A 16933-nucleotide genomic window follows, 5' to 3' on the forward strand; every position below is an offset into this window, starting at 1 on the left:
CAGAGGATACGGCCGCTCTCCCTGGAGGGGTTGGTGTGGCTGATTCCAGGGAGAGCAGGGCTCTGTGCTGGGCTGCAGGGAAGCTGGAAACCCCCAGGGCAGCTTTTGTTTCCTTGAGAAAGCCCGAAGGGCTGAGCTGAAACGATGCTGTGAAGTGCTGGGTCGGGGTTATCGGTGCGCAGGGAGAGGAGGGAGCTCCCCCAGCTGTGTGTGTGTGCAGCCTGGCACGGGTCCCTGCTCTGGGCACCGCTGAAAGAAAATAAACTCCTGAAAAAGCCCCAGTGAGTGGCATATGGAGCAGTCTATGTTTTTTGGGACACCCATACATTAAGTTTTAGCCCTGGGAAATGAGGCGGACATCCTGGCTGGGGTTACAGCAGTCAGAGGCACTTTTTCCAGCTTGCCTGTCCACTCAGGAATCCTTTGGGAAGGAAACTGCTTGGTCTCATTTTGGATATCCTGTGCAACTGAACTAGCATGTTTGCCAGGAACAGAAAAAAGTTATTTAATTTTTAAAGAGCTGAAAACTACTGTATGTGCTTCTGAGTACTGTACGGGAAATTACTGCTTTGGTTTGTTTGTCTGGAGCTCTGGCATTTCCAGTTTACTCAGGATAGCAACCCTGTCTCTTGATCCTAATGCAGCAGTCTCTGCAAAGTGGAAATCTGAAGGCAGATCCAGGTTTAAATATTATTTTCTGGCCCAGACTTACTGTGTTTGGAATGAAGTGGGAATTTTCTTTAGTTCAAATAGGAGAAAGCATGAGAAATATTCAGAGCACAATCCAACAATGCATTGTAAACAATGACACTTTACTGTGATTTCCAGGCACTGTAGGGATGGGTCCCAGGAATGCTGGAGATATGAATTGGATTGTGTTGGTAGTTCATATTTTTTGCCTCTTTTAACTAAATTGGAATGTAAGTGGATGTCCATGGCCTGAAACTCAAACCTTCCCTTCGCAGTCCAAAAACATTTTGCAGCAGCTGCACTAAGTTATCCTGTTATTCTCCAAGGTGTGGCCTGATAAAAATGTTCTCTGCTTTTCTGTGGCCATGAAATTGTGCTCCTGGTGTGGCTGCTGCCAAGCTAGCACCCAGACACATCCAGGCTGCACACAGGGCTTTGAAGAGTTTTAATGTGCAACCTTAGCCAGACAGGGGTTGTCCCCTAAAGAGGCACTAAGGAGATGTCTAAAATCTCTGGTTTATATAAAAGCCAAAAGTAATGGAGAATCTTGTGAAGTGTTTTTATTCTGGGAGAAAAGTGCTGGTGTTGGAGTCAGCATCGATCTGATCAGTGCCTCAGGCATGGGCATAACACAGGCTCCTTACAGAAGGTAAAAACCTTCCACAAAATCATCTCCCAGGGAGTGTTCCGGTGCCAGGGAAGGCTGGAGATCCTGCAGATCCTGTCTGGCCCTGGGGCACGTGCTGGGAGCTGCTGCAGCCCTGGGCAAGGCTGGCACACGGGCATGGCTCTGCCCAGGAGTTGGGAGCAGGGGAACCCAGAGGCTTGAGGAGGGATTTGTCTCCTGTGCCTATAGCAGGGAGCCTGACTTGAGCTTTGGGATTTCTGAGCTTCATGTTGGATTTGTATCCTGAAAATGCTGGGAAATGCATGCAGAGGCTGGTTCTGGAGTCACAGATGTGGCACGAGCTGCTGAGCCTGGCTGTCCCCACAGCAAAGGGAGAGGCAGGGATGTCCATTCCCTGAGCACCATCTGGTTGAGTATTTCAATAACATTTTCATGTGTGTTGGAGTTTTTCTGAATGACAATTTTTCTGAATTTACAGTACAGAGAAATGCTGCAAAGAGTCAGTTTGTCTTTCTCAGGCCAAGCCCCCGGTTTAAGAAGCTGTTTATTTCCTGTAGACCAGAAATCTTGTTATCTTATGAGATATCTTGTTTATTTCTCTGCCAGTTTCACACCTGTAGCTAAGACCCAATGTAAACAAAGTTGGAGGAAACAAGCCAGCACGTCAATTTAAGCCTCAGCTTTAAACACTCTCTTCCTTTACTGAGTGTCACATCTGGCAGGGGCAATTACTCTTGGTAGGATTATTGTGGACCCAAATCTGTGTTAGGATGATGACAGAAGAGCTCAGAATTAGCCCAGCACTTCTGGGGTACAATGGCATTTCCTTTGCTGAAACAAAGGAAGTTCTTTCCCCTTCATTCTTGCACTTCCCTTTTAATACAAAACATCCTTTGCAGGCACAGAGACATTTAAAAGGATTTTGTGTTTGGGTCTCTGGTTGCTGAATTTGGCTTCAGGGTTTTGAATATGGCTGTTGGAGAGGAAAGTTGTAAAGATAGCATTTAATTGTCTCTTATGTTTTCTATGCTTTGGTTGTTCAATTTTTAAAATTGATTTTATTGTTAAGGGAACCTGTTCATTTTTTATTATTGGGAAGGTGAATGTGGGTTTATTAACAATTGCACTAATGCATGGAATTTCTGATTCCTGGCAGTTTCTCTGCCACAGGGCTTCCTGCAGAAGGACAAGGTGGGGAGGCTGCTCACAGGTGACAGCAGCACAAACCCCCTCGGTTTGGTCAGGGCTGTGGGGAGGGTGTGCCAGGAGCAGGGCACGAGGCCGGGGGGGACACCTGGAGCACATTTCTGTGTCTGTAGAACCAGTCAGCAGGCTGGTGAGGAAATCAGGCCTTGTAAATCTGGTTCTACCATGTAAAGTACCCTTGTCCTGGTGGCATTTGCAGCCTCGACAGATCTGCTGTGAGTGTCAGTGACAGAAGCAGCTGTGGCTGCTGCTGGACCTGCAAGGCCTTGATGGGGAATGATGCTCTGCCTTCCTCAGCAGCAAGGGAACAGCTGCTCAGCCTGCAGGGTGTGAGTGGGGCTGGAGCACCCACAGGAACTCCCAGCAGGGTGCAGGGGAAGGCAGTGCTGGTAAAAGCACAAAGCAGGGACAGTGAGGCCTGCCTGTAAAGTACTACAAGCCATGTGGTACTTCTAAACACTTTAATACTTCTCATTTTGGGGTAGAGTGTTGTCAAGTGGAAACTAATCCTCAAGTTGAGCACTCATCAGAGGTGGGCAAGGCAGGCAGGAATAATTTCAGCCAAGAATCTGAGATGGAGAGGGAGGGAGGGAGGGCATTGGGTAGAGAGCAGTCAGGAGTTTCACACCCGTTCTCACTGGGAGGCAGGAAGGAAGTGGAAAGTGGCAAGAGACAAAGGACAGCCTGAAGGTTAGAGAGAAGAGATAAATAGGGATTGTGAGAAATAACACAAGCAAAAAGGCTAACGATGTATTTATGTAAGGCAGGAAGGCTCAAACGGGGAGCAAAGCTCTGGCTTAACTTTGACAAAGGTGACAGGAGGGCCAGGATTTTCTAAATGCTGCCCAGGGGAGAGCAGGGGGCTGGGTTTTTGCTGTGTGTGGATTTCTGCTGCATTGCACGTTTAGTTCTTACAAACTTACACTTTAATGCAGTGATTGGCCCCAACTCTTTAGCAGAGCCTCCAAATGCTGGCCCGAAGGCAGGCAGAGAGCTCAAACCCAGGGTCACATTAGCAATAATGTACCCAACGCGGGCTGTTGTACAAGAATACTCTGAAGCTGAGTGAAGCATCAGCACTCCTTTCAAGGAAATTGCCAAACGCCTTTATTACAACACTGCCCCTCGCTGCTGGCATTGCAGCCCTCCCGGTGTGCTAATAGGCACCAAAGGCACTTCAACCACTTGTCTTGATTTTATGTCTGCAACTGTGGAAGTACTAATCGAGAATTTCTGCCCCTTTGCTTGCTCTCTGCGAGGGGACAGCGCCCGGAACATCCCTTGAGAGTGTTTAAGCACTTTATCTCAGAAATGTGCGTTTCCACTGATACTTGGCCCAAGAATACCCGCAAGTCCTTCCAGCCTGCTACACTACTGCGTGTTCTCCCTGCGGTCCCAGTTCCCGGGGACAGGCGGCTCCGAGGGGCTGCGGGGGATGCGATGTGCCTGCGGGCCGGGCTGCCCGAGCGGCTGCTGCGGGCTCCGCACCGCGGGCACGGCCCGTGCCCTGTTCGCGTGGGGCCGCGGGATGAGCCGAGCCCGGGAGCATCGCTGGGAGCATCCCTGGAGCATCGCTGGGAGCATCCCTGGGAGCATCCCTGGGAGCATCCCTGGAGCATCGCTGCCGTCACCTCCCTGGGCTCGCGTTCGCAGCGCCCGTCAGCCGAGGGGAAGGGGTTGGCAGTGGCTCAGCCGTGTGTGTACAAATCCTCATCTTTGGACGCTGTCACCGCAGTTTTGGGGCTTTTGGGTTTGGTTAGCGGCTGGTGCATCGCCCCGTGCGCCGGGAGCTGCAGCGCCGGCGGGGTCCCGCTGCCGGCCCGGCCCTTCCCGGGGCGGTGCGTGCGGGGAACTCCCCGGTCGGGTCCCAGCTCGCCGGGGCGATCCCGGCTCCCGCCCGCGGGGAGCGCGCCCGGGGTGCCGAGCGCGGCCGCCCCCGCCCGCCGGCGCAGGTGGCCCCGACCCCCCGGCTCGCACGTCACTTCCTCGCAAACTTTTCCCCGAGCTGCTCCCTCCGCTAAAGTTGCCGGCGGCGGCGGCGCCCGGGCCGGGAGGGCGCTGGGCCGGCCGGGCATGCCCGGCTCGCTGCGGGTGCCGCCCGCGGCAGCGCTGACGGAGCCATGGCCCGCAGCCTGGACGGCATCGACCTGGCGGCGCTGCGGGTAAGGACTGCGCCGGGGGAGCCTGCCCCGGGCTCGGGGCTGCCGCTCCCGCTCCCCGCTCCCCGCTCCGCGGCGTGTGCGAGCCTCAGCCCCGTTATGCGCTGCCCGGAGCGGCTCCGTGTGCCGAGCCCGGCGGGGCGGCTGCAGGCACCGCGGCTCATCCGCGGCGGCGATAGCGGGGACGGCGGGCGGTGCTGCCGTGCCCGCACACGCACCGAGATGCCCGGGGGCTCGGGGGCAGCCCCAGGCTCTCCCGGGGCCGCTGTCCCGAGGCTCTCCCGGTTTCGCTGCCCCGGCCGGAGCGGGGGTCCCGCTGCGCTGCCCGGCTCGGAGCGCTGCACCGCGGAGCTCCTTCCCTGCCAGGATAGGGAATAATTCCTACCGACATCCCTAAAGATGTTGTGAGTGCTGTGAATACAAAACAAATGGGAAACGAGGAGCTTCTGGATGCGTGGCGGTTTGGCTTTTGTGGCCTTTTTGTTGTTATTGAAGTTTGAGATGTTTTATGTCCCTCTCCTTTCTCCAAGCTAAAAAAGTCAGCATTTACCTAGTTTTGTGAATTTTTATTGTTATCCTCTTATCTTTTTAATGCAAGCCAAACTTTGGCCACGTTAAAAGCAGCGCTGTCCGTGTTTCATATCCACAGAGCAGAGGCAGGGCTGTGTGTGATGCCCCGAGTTCCACTTGCCCTTTTTACACAGGAGCTGAGCGCTGAGCGCCCGTCCGACCCAGGCAGGGCTGCTGTGGAGTTCTCTCGACAGAAGAGGAGGGAAGAGTTCAGTTGTGGCAAGAAGCAGTCATCCCCAGACAGTGAAACCAAAGCAAGCCACTTGCTAAAAATATCAGGGAAAAAAGAAACAGGGCTGGGAGCAGCCTGTGTGATGCTCACATGGTGAGGAGGGTGTTCCAGACTGGAGGCAGAAAGAGGAAAAGCAGCAGGGACAGTAAAGTTAGGAAGGATGGCAAAAGGCTTCTGGCTAAGCAAGCAGAAGTTTAGTCTGGCTCTGCTATGAGGTGCAAGGCAAAATAATGGAAGTTCTTCTTTAGGGCTTTAGCAGATGAATCTCATCTCCTTAAATAAATAAGGAAATAGTGTGAGTTTGAAAAGGAGTGATTCTGCAAAGCAGACAGCAGGCTTTGTGACAGAACCATCTGATTCACAGCCTCCAAAGCTGAGAGCACTGTGAGTTTCAGCCTCCACAGGGGAAGGGATAAATGTCTCATTTTGGGAGAAACCCCTTGGAGCACAGCAGCAGCCTTAGTTTGGGGTTTGTGCTAAGTAGGAAATGGGAGGCAGGTGAGGCTGAGCTGTGGAAATGATTTAAAGACAGGTGCCTTGTCTTTGCTGTGTCTGAGGTGCTCCTGGGGCCAGTGGGAGCTGCCTGGTGCTGTGCTCCAGCCTCCCACAGTGTGAGTGGGGTCATTTTCAATCTGAGATTGCCCTGCTCCCCTCCAAATGGGTGCTCACCAGGGCTCTCCCCTTTCCCTGAAAGAAAAGAGCCTGTGGATTCCTAACACTGCTGGGTTCACCTGGGCAGTCAGAGGCTAAACATCCCTGAACTCTGTGCTGAGCTCCAGAGGCCCCATGGAAGAACTTGTGCTTCAGACACCTGGATCTTCTTCAGCTGCAGGGATGTGGAAAGTGCATTTTGGTCGTGTTCTTGCTGCTCTTCATTCTGCCTTGCAGAGGAGCTGGATGTGGCCTGGGTGCCCCTGGCCAGCAGCCTTGCTTTGCTTTCTGAGTGTGCTGCAGGGGACTGGGGGGAAATCAAGGTGGTCACCATATGTACAACGTGTGATGGCAATTAACCTCAGAGTGATGAATGTTCAGGCCAGAATTTTGGCATCTTTCAAAGGGAATCCAGCAGCTGGGCTGGTGAAGGGTTAGCTGGACTGTGGGCTTAGGTGGTAGCTGGGAGGAAGCACTACATCAACAATGATATGTGGCTCCAAGACCATTAGGAAGGTGGCCTGTTGTGAGCAATGCCAGCAAACAATGCAGTGCTGATATCCAAGCAAACAAAGGCAATCCAAGAAGCAGAGCCCAGATTAATATCCTTTATGACTCTTCACAAGGCTTGGTTCACTGTGGTGTCCTGATTAAAGAAGAGAGATGGCCAAGTATTTGGCTGCACTCAGACCTGTGAGGGCTTGAGGTGCTAATGCTCAATTTGCTAGCAAGGGCAGGATGGGATTTGCACTGTATTAACTCTAATGCTAATGTTTATTTAGGTAATTGTTAGGGTCTTTCCTGGAGTGTCAGAATCCTGTAGAAGCAAACTATTAGCATGCTGAATCAGAACTAAATTTATTGAAAGAGGAGAGAGAAGCTAATTTTGAGGCACCTAAATTACTATAGTTGCATAATAAATAAGCTTAGAGAAGAGTGAAGACAGCACACAGTTAAGTGAGAGAGGCAGCTGGAAAGTCCGAGTTGAAAATGCAGTTTGGGCTCCCCTGGGTTTCTCTGCACTGTGGGCATTGTTAATTCAGCAAAGCTGCTTTCTGCAGGACAGGTGTGAATTAGGGTGCTGCCCTTGCTCCCATGGAGTGCCGTAGATTTTGTGCATGGAAGCCCTTACTGGGAGGGTTCCTGGGAGAGCTGCTGTGAGTTTCACTGCCTGGACCATGCCCACAGCACAGCTCTGTGCAGGGGTTTTGTGCCATCCACCAGTTGCTTTAGCAGTAGCAATGGTTTATTTGCTGCCTTCAGCCCCACTGAATAAAGCATTTCTTTATATCCAGACTAGTCAAAACATAAAATGAGGAAATGAGAAGAAAGCAAAGAAAACTGCAGTGAAATCCAGTCTTGTAGGCATTCTTATGCCTGTCCTTAAATCCATGTGTGAGGGTTCCCATTGATTTCCTTTTCACTGAGGGCTTTTGGAATTGGGGTTTAAGTCTAGAGGGCTTACTGCCTTGTTTTAAAATAAGTGACAGGTAATAAAAAGACACAGACTGACCTGCATGGGTCAGAAGTCATCTTGGTCTGATTTGTGCATTGTTTTTTTTAAGAAAAGAAAAAGTCTTGTAAGATTGACAGTCCAGGAAGTTTAAGATTAAAACGCATTTAACTTAAAACCAAATGAACTCATTCGTGCTTTCAGTTATGGGAGTCTGGGCTGTGTTCCTCTGAAAGCTCTTGGCACTTACCATGACAATTGTGCCAATAAAGGTGGAATCTGCTCAGAAATAAAGCCTGTGTGTTTCCACTGGGATTTTGCCAAGGTAAACATTTCTGTATCCAATATGAAGAAAGAATTGCTTGTGTTAAAAGATTAACATATAAGTGGAGTGGAGAATAGTTTGATACCTCTAAATAAAAGGATGTTTTGCAACCAGGGGCATAGCAATTGTACTTCTGAGATAATGTTTTTCTGTATCACATCCCTCAGCAGTACCAACAGGCAGTAACTGACATGATGGATTGCTGAAACAGATGTGGTAAAACTGACACATGGAGTTAATAATATTTTATATAGCATATATCACTCTCAGTGATACCATGGCAAGAAATGAGCTGAGTGATAAATGGCTTAGCCAGAAACCAAGAAATGATCTCTTGAGTTCTTAATGGTTTTAAATAAATCCCTCAAGTGAATTTTAACTGAGCACCAGATTTTTTTTATGTACTCAGTGGTTCAGGAATGAGCACTGCCCATGCCTTGCAACAAGAGGGTTCCCTGTGCCTGAGGGGTTGCAGCCCTGCTGCAGTGTTGGTGTCACAGCAGCTGTGCTGTAGCACCGGGGTGGAAGATGGTTCATGTGGAATTGTGGACTGATCACCTGACTCATTAATCTCTTATGTAAATTAACAGCAATCTAGTTTGGGTTCAAAGCCAAGAGTTCAATACCTCAGTCAAATTCACTTTGTTGTGTTTGCAGAGCAGGAGAGTTGAGTGTTCTCAGCCTGCCTGTGAGTTAAGGTTGCCTGGTTTGGTACATTTCCCTTCACTAAGGTAACTGGGCTCAGGTCCTTTATAGTGTAATTTTTTCAATTCTGCTCTTTAGGTTTTTCCTTTGTTGCATTGCTCATACCAAGTGTTTCACAGCAGCTCAGCCTCCAGGTTAGCTCAGTGTGGGAAGGCTCAGGAACCTGGAGTTACTGTAAGCTGAGTCTGCAGCTGAATTCTAGTATTTTTCACACACCTTCATTTATTTGTTGTATTTGCTGTGGAACCATCCTGCCAATCTTCACCAAGTTGTTTTGTATACAGAGTTTTGTGAATCTTGACTGAAAACATAAATATTAATGCATTTCTTACCCCATGATTTGGCAATTTCCCTTTTAGTGTGTAACATATTAGGAGATGTGCCTTGGATATTTCATTTTGGTGGTGTACAATTAGTTTCTGCTATGAAGTGGTTGCTCTAATCCAAATAATGTTATTTCTTCTGCTTTTTGCAGGACCCTGCGGGAATATTTGAGCTGGTGCAGGTTGTTGGAAATGGCACATATGGACAAGTCTACAAGGTTTGGATCCCTCTTTAATTTAGGATGCTGCTCTTGATAAAGCTCTATTACCTAAAGCAGAAGTGAGCATCATTTAAGAAAGTGGACAATTCCAGTAATAGCCTGGTTTGTCTTGCTCTCTTTTCTGCATAATCCAAAATGTACTACCTGTGAAATTCCATGGCCTTTCCCTCTGTCCTGTTGTCATGTCTCTTGGCTGCCAGAGGTCACATAAGCATCTTTTGTACTAATTTCCCTCTGCTCTGTTCTTATTTTCTCTTTTTCACAATTATTGAAAAAGTGTCTGGCAGAAATTTACACCAATGATGGTTAAATTTGGCCTGGACTGGGTGAAGTTCAAAACTCAGCCAGCAAGGTGTCAATGAGCCCTGCTGTGCAGGAGGCAATGAAGTCTGATTTCTGTCATTACTGTCACATTGCTTTGTCCCTGTGGTGTCAAAGCAGAGCCACCAAACACAAACTGCAGCAGTTAACATTGCCACAGCACTCTGTGCACCATGCACAGCTTATTTTAGTTACAACAACAAGCCTAGGAAAGTGTTCTTTCACTGTGAAGCCTTCCCGAAAAGTGATTTAAGAAGAGGAAATAGCTGTGATTAAATAGAGAACCAGGTTCCCATTTAGAGAAGGAAGGCAGAGGAAGGAGAAGGCCATGCTGAGCCCTTGGAGGTGCCTCAGAAGAGCAGAGGTGCTGGGATAAATCCGTCTGGTGCTGGAATAAATCTGTCTGGTGCTGCTTCTCCCCCAGGTCCCACTGCTGGCCCTGCTTGGCAAGTCCTGTGTGTGTGCAGGCTCTTTGTGCATTTTTCCCTCCGTGGTAAAGGGCACCAGGGTCCTGGAGCAGCAATGCAGAGCTGTTCTTCTTTCCCCAGGCACTGAATGCATGCTGCACTTTGGTGTCCATCCTCTGGTGTGGGTGTGATCTGCTGTGATCACATTTTACTTTCCCTTTGAAGCTGTAGGTTCTAGAAGAAGCTTTACAGGTGCAATCATGGGGAGTCTCTCGTTTCCATGCTACCATTTTTAAAATTATTATTACTTTTATATCAGAAGCAGGATCTTATGTAGCTCTTTGTGGTGGTGAAGTCTTTGTTGTTTCTGAGATTGTCATCCAGATATACTGCTTTTAATGCTACTGAATCAAAAATACATGCTCAGGGGTTCACATGGACAGATTAGAAGCCAAGAGAGATTTAGGGGTGCTGTTGTTTTTTACCTGTAAAAAGATCCCAAACATCCTGAATGTTCTGTGAAATAGTTGATTTTCTTTTTGTGTCTGGATTAATTTTATATTGGGAAAGAAAAACTTCAATCTAGTAATCTTTTATGAATGTTGAGTATGAATCAGCTGCTTAATCACGGCAGAGGCAGGAAGGAGCAACATAGTTTGCTTCTCTGCTGCAAAAGAAAATGTTTTGAGCCATCATGTAGCTCATTAGAATGTTAGTTGCCAAACTGTGCAAGAAATGTTGACAGTGGCAATTTAAAATTGCACCCAAAGGCTGCTTTTCACCAGGCATGCCAGAGAGCAGGCTCTGACAGCTCTGGGGATGGGGTGGTTTCAGTTTCTGCTCATTCTGCACTAGGGCTGGCTGGAACATATGAGGAGGCACTGGGAGAAGGGGTCTCGGAGGGCTGGGGGGAGCTTTGTGCCCGTGAATCCTGCCCTGGAGGGGTGAGGGGCTTGTGGGACCCAGCTGAGGTGAAACAAATGGTTAACAAATGGTTAAACTTTGGTCACACAGCAGTGTGGGCAGTGGGGGCTGTGCTGGGGATGGGGCAGCTCTTGGTGGGATCATGGTGGTGGCAGCTGCTGTTGTAGGAGCTGGTGGTGACAGCCAGGCTGGCCAGATGCAGAATGCACATTGCACACTCAGCAGGCAGCTCTGTCACTGCTGGGGAGGATTTTCACCCAGCCCAAAGGCTCAGTGGGTTTGGAATCCTCCTGCAGACCCTCAGGTGTTTTGTGCCTGGTGGCATCTCCCTGGTGCTGGCCTTGCACCCACAGCAAAGGAGTTTTCTCAGGAGGAGGGCAGCTGCAATGGAGCACTGCTTCTGCAGCTCTGGCCATAGGAAGTGAGGCTCATACTCACTTTTTAACTTTTGTATACTCTGTCCTCTGATCTATAAAATGCTACAACTGATAGAGCGAACAAATGGAATTCTGGAATAATTTTGCAGTTTGTGAAGTAAAAGCTTATGATTATAAATATTTAAATTATAAAGTAGTCTCTGTTATCCATATACTTTACTCATATCATTACAGCATGTTTTTATTCTCCTGAGTTGTTAGATTCTTCCATACATTCAGAAACCACACATAGTAATTTGCACATAATCAAAGAAAAGCTTATTTCAGGCTAAATAAATTATATTCAGGATTACTAAATTGCTTTGTTGACCGTGAAGATGATTCATATTTTAATATATGCAACTCTATAAAAATGAAAATAAAATTTTGAGGATTCATCATTAAATTTAGAAAACCATGTTTAACAGATTTATTGAAGGAGAATATTATTCATACTGAATTATTCCGGTTCCAGTTCAGGGTCTTTTAAAATGAAATGGAAAGGTATGAATTGTACACATAACAATGCTAGAGCTGAGTAGAAATGTTATAAAGATTTGTGTAGAATAGCTGACTAAATGCCAGCAGATTTTCTTTGACAACTTATGAAGCAGTAGGACATAAATACACCAGTACTGGCAACTTCAACCTCTGCAAAGTGTGAATTAGATGTGAAAAAAAAAAATCTGATTACCAGAATTCATGAGGCTTAGGCTTCATTATCTCTTGAAATTACAGGTGAGTTTTTCGGGTAATTCCTGGTTTCCATGTGCTGGAATCTGAAGAACAATCCCATGTAAGAGGTGATTCAGAATAATGCCATGGCAGGTGGTAGCACATTCCTCCCTGACAGAAGGGAGAACTGAAAGTAGTTGGAAACTGCATTTTTTGATGGTTGGGAATTGGGAGTATTGACTTTTCCCTGCCTTTGTCTCCTCAGTGCTGAGGAGCTGAAGGTCAGGCTGTGTCCAGTCTCTGCACCATCTCCACTGAATGCATTTGGGAAAGAGAAGTTTCTGAACATCCCATGCACTATTCTGGCAAGATCTGTCCATCCTCCTGCGTGCTCTTGGGGCCAGGGATGAAAATGGGTGCTCACGGCATCAGCAGTTGCTCTCCAAATATGAGGGCCAGCATTTCTGAGGGTTTCCAGAGCTGCTGATCATTAAGGACCTTCAGAGAGCAGAGCAGTGTTTTGTATCATGTAACTGCCAGCGTCATCTGGGGGAAGTGAGGAGGCTGAAGGTGTCCCTGGGGAGTCCCTGGGATGTGCTGGGCCATGGCACTGTGTGAGTTCTGTGCCTGCTCCCATTCCCTGCAGGATTTTCCTGTGTGGGCTCTGGGGTGCTGGCTGGGGCTGGTCCCTCACCCCTGATGCTCAGCAGCTCTGTGCTGTCTGTGCCTGTCTGTTCAGCAAGAACTAAACTCTAAGTTTGGGGGAAGTGAAATATTTTTTCCAAAGACTTCTGCTGTTAGTTTTGTAATCTTTGATGGGAAGTTTTTCTTCCATAGAAGCCTCTTAATGCATTGTATATGTTCTAATTCTTGTTGGAGGGTCATTTTTCTGTTGAGTAAACGGGGAAAGGGAGATATGGGGGCAGCTGAAGGGGTTGCCATTTTTGAAGTGTTTGGGTCACACAATTCTTCCTGAGCTCTGGAGGAGGCTGTGAGACTCTGACAGTTGTCAGGATGAAGAGGAATTGTTCCTAATCCTTCTCATTCAGCCATGCTCTGAGTCCTCATCCTTCTGAAGCTTTCGTGGGCCAAATGAGGTCAGCAATGGTTTTCTGATGCCAAGAGGTACCTGACTGGGGCTTTTGTCTTCCTTATTTTTGGTGATGTGGGTTAGCCTTCTCCTGGACTTGCCAGTTTTCAATGGCCTAGGCAAAGAGAGGCCATTGTCTTAGGATAGTTCCAGGGGCTGATGTTTTTTGTCACATGAGTTGGAGGCTGGTCACAAACCCTGACAGATTTGCAGCTGCTGTGTGTGCAAAATGGTTTTATCTGTAGTGGAGTCTGAGGGCCCAGGGAGCTTGAGAGAGGTGCTGTGGTTTGGGGCTGGGAGTCAGGAGGGAAGAAGTGGATTCCCAGCAATGCAGCTGATGGAGGAGCAGCAGCGCTGCTGCTGAGGCTGAGCAGGCTGGAGGCAGCCCTGCCTTCCTGCAGGGACTCTGCAGAGCCAATATTTTTGTTTTTCTGTGGTCACATAAGACTCAGGATACAAAAAGGAAGCAGGTCTGAGTAAGGAAGTGTATGGGGTTTTGGTTTTTTTGGTTTTTTTAACACAGTTGCTTCTTGGCATTGAATTGTGTTTCAATTACTGACATGAGTTAAGAGTAACTTTGCTGCTGATGTAGAGTGGCAGGAGGGCTGCAAAACACAAATACAATGTTTCAGTTTATCTTAATTTGAAAGTGTGTTAAGTTCTTGGTATTCCGTGTCGCTGAATAACTGGCTGCTGTAATTGAGTTGGGAGTGGTGGGGGAAGGAACATGGGGGCTTTCGAGACTGGACAGTGTGTGGAATCACCAGACCATGCTGTTATGGAGTGTTAAAATCTGTGGGCTGTATTGTAAACCATAATTAATGGTAGCACATGGACGGGCTAAATGTAAGAAACATTGTAATTATGTTCAGTATAATCCAGATAGTAAATGTGTATAAACTGAAAACTTTTAAACCATCCCTTCTGTGAGTGGGTCAGCAGTAGCCACTTTCCAGAGATTGTGTTTTCGGGCTGAAATGCAATTTCAGAGTCTCCAGAGTGCTGCAGAGATGTTAAAAATGACACATAATCTCAGGTTGTTTCGTTGTAATTTGTGGTGAGTCACAGTTTTCAAGCTAATCTTAGTCTTCAAGGCACTGAGATTTTGACAAGTGAAGAAAGGAAATCAGTTGTACTCTATAGAAATGACAAAGTGCTACTCTCTGTTTCACTAGCAGTTGATAAAAGTACTTGTTTGTCTATCTGTTTATTTTGGTTTTTGATTGTGATGCCTTTTTCTTGATCCTAAAATTAAAATTACACATGGTAGATCATGTTTACAATTTTATAATTAAAATTTAAAATTTGTAATTGCAAATTAGCATATCTAATGAAGCTGTCCCAATGAGAGGCTTGAATTAATAGTGTGACATGTCAAAGTATTCTCCCCCAGACAGTCTAATCCTACTTTGCAGGATGTGTTCTAGAGGCAGCCTTGGTTTCTCAGGATGGTGTGGGGCTCTCCAGCTGTGGGACCTTGGGATGTTTGGTCTCCTGGCCTAGAAGAGAATACCAGGCTTAAAGAATTCAGATTATGCATGCTAAGGGTATGAGAATACAGAAAAGGTGTAGAAAAAGAAAAGGCAAAACCCATCATGGCAGCAGCAGAAGAGCTGATTATCTTGTTCACATGAAACTGTCTTGGTTAATGTAAACTTTTAGCAGAAAGTGGGACCTCGTGTTCCCAGAGGATATATATATATATATATATATATATATATATAAAATAGGTAGTTTATGGTGTGTATTCAGTTGTCAGGAGCATTTTTGTGCTGGGGTTTTTAGGGGTTTGGTGCTGTTTGGTTTCTTTTTCTAATCTTGCCTTCCCTGCCTATTTGCATGACAGGGCCAAACTATATTCAGCACTGGATTTCAAAATAATGGATCAAACATGAGAAATTAATTAGCAAATTGTGAAATCCTGGTTCTAGTTAGTGAATATTTCAGAGGAACTCGATTAAGATTCTTAGGAGCCAAACTAGTTTATCAAAAATAGAAGAGCAAGGATGTGAAAAAAACCTCTCAGCTGTGGAGTGCCTCTATACAATAAAGGCTGTGGCTGAACAGAGCAATGTACAATAATTAGATGTGCCATTAGAGAGTAGTAAAATCCTTGCAAATAATTTGTTTTCAGGCCTCCTGCTTTCAGCTCCTCCATGTTTTGCACCTAAAAGTCCATATGGGAGAGTACAGTGCATTTTCATCCTAAACTGTTGGCGTTTTGAGCTCATGTTGCATAACACTTCAGGTTTTGTCACTGGGTCGTGCTATTTTGAAGGTAAGAGAACGTGCTAAAAATGCACTGCTGGTAATGTGAGCATGGTGGGAAGTAGTTCAAGCTCTTAATTCCCTGCTCAAGCACTTTGCTGTGCTTTGAGCACCTCAGCAGTGACATTGATTTCAGCAATCCTGACTGCTCAGTGGCATCCAGGTTCACACCAATGTGCAGATGCTTTAGCATGGCCAGTGCTCCATGGGCCTGAGCTCTGCAGAATCTGACCTATCAGAACTATTTACATTGCATATGATGTATGAATTTGGGGAACTTGGGGGAAAAATTGTAATTGTCTATTTGCACTACAGAAGGCCGTGGCTCTGACAGTTATAATGAGTGAATGGCATGACATTACTTAATTTTAAACAGCAGAAAATCTAGTGTGCTGTTTACAGATGTTTGAGCTGATTCCCATGGCAGGTTAGCCCTAGTAACTACATTTCACAGTGAACTGCAGGATTTTAGAGCCTAGTGAGGACATGTCACCTTATCTCTGTTATCTCTTATTTCTTAGAGCTCCTTATGAATTGTACTTTCCAGGCCTGCTTTAATGTCCTGAAGAGTGCATGCGTGTTTCTTTGAAAGTCCTTCTTTGGTACCTCTGGGCAATAGCTAATAAAGTATAATAGAAGGAACAACAAATCAGTTGGTTTCCTAAAACAAACCAAGGAACTATTTTTCAGCTGTTTGTAGTATACTTTTTATTTTTCAAAGTCCTTGTGTATTTTAAGCCTGCCCTTGTAGCCTTCTGAACCTTGGTGGAATTCCTGAAAGGTTTCAAGGTTTGCTTTAGAAGCACCTTCTCAAAGGCCATTTATTCCCCATCCCCTACTTCCTACCCTTGAAAACACTGAATTTCAGTAACTTTTGAGATCTTACAAGTGAGCAGTCCAGGAGACACACTTTGTAGCAAGCTGTGCCCTTTTCAGTGTCCTGCATAAATGATGTTATCAGCTCCTGTGCAGTAGCTGGGTGGGGTCTGGGCAGCGCCTTTGGGAGCTCGCAGAGTGAAAAATGCACTTTTTGATAAAGACAAGAGAGGGGCTGGTGTGGGCAGCTGTGGCTCAGGGGATCTTGCTTCTCCTCTTGCCTCTGCTTCCCACCTTCACTAAAAACCATGAATTTGCTGGAAATGGAGCTGTTTGTGTGAGTGTAGCTGTGAAAATGGAGGCAGCCCTTGGTCTTGCAGCACTTTGGGATTGTGGTTGGGAGGAATCAGTGTGCTCATGGAGGTGATCTGGGAAAATTGGTTAGCAGCCACTTCCTGAGCAGCGTGCTGTTTGAAAACAGCTTCACTTCAATCCAGACATGGGGGCAAGAGAAACCAGAGTGGGAAAATTTCAAGGAATGAGTTGGCTTTCGTTTCCAAATTTTGCATCAGAAATGTCAAAACATTACATTTGAACATACATTTAAATTCAGCAGGATGTTTAATAGATTGGGGGAAAAAAGGTACAGTCATACTGAAATAATCTGGCATGAAAAAATGAAATGTGAATATTAATGTGAATTATTCTGGTTTTGTATTCTGAAAGGAGTGTTTGCTACCAAAAGCGAGACCAGTTGGCAAAATATTGACATTTTGTTGGTGTTTACTGAAGACTGGAATTTACTAAATTCTGTTTTCTGACTCTGTGGTTGCTACATCTGATATGAGCTTTT

At 46.7% G+C, this 16933-nt stretch overlaps 1 protein-coding gene across 2 annotated transcripts in view; it reads left to right on the forward strand.

Moving 5' to 3' along the window:
• Nucleotides 1-4638: 4638 nt before the first annotated feature.
• Nucleotides 4639-16933, forward strand: part of NRK (Nik related kinase) — an 87134-nt gene continuing 74839 nt past the window's right edge. For both annotated transcript variants that reach the window (XM_063170661.1, XM_063170662.1), the window contains exons 1-2: nucleotides 4639-4686; nucleotides 9095-9160. In XM_063170661.1, the coding sequence (XP_063026731.1) occupies nucleotides 4645-4686; nucleotides 9095-9160 (108 nt within the window). In that variant the 5' untranslated portion in view covers nucleotides 4639-4644. The remainder of the gene's footprint in view (nucleotides 4687-9094; nucleotides 9161-16933) is intronic.

This window comes from Melospiza melodia, chromosome 16 (assembly GCF_035770615.1).
Source record: "Melospiza melodia melodia isolate bMelMel2 chromosome 16, bMelMel2.pri, whole genome shotgun sequence".
In the NCBI taxonomy this organism is placed as follows: domain Eukaryota; kingdom Metazoa; phylum Chordata; class Aves; order Passeriformes; family Passerellidae; genus Melospiza; species Melospiza melodia.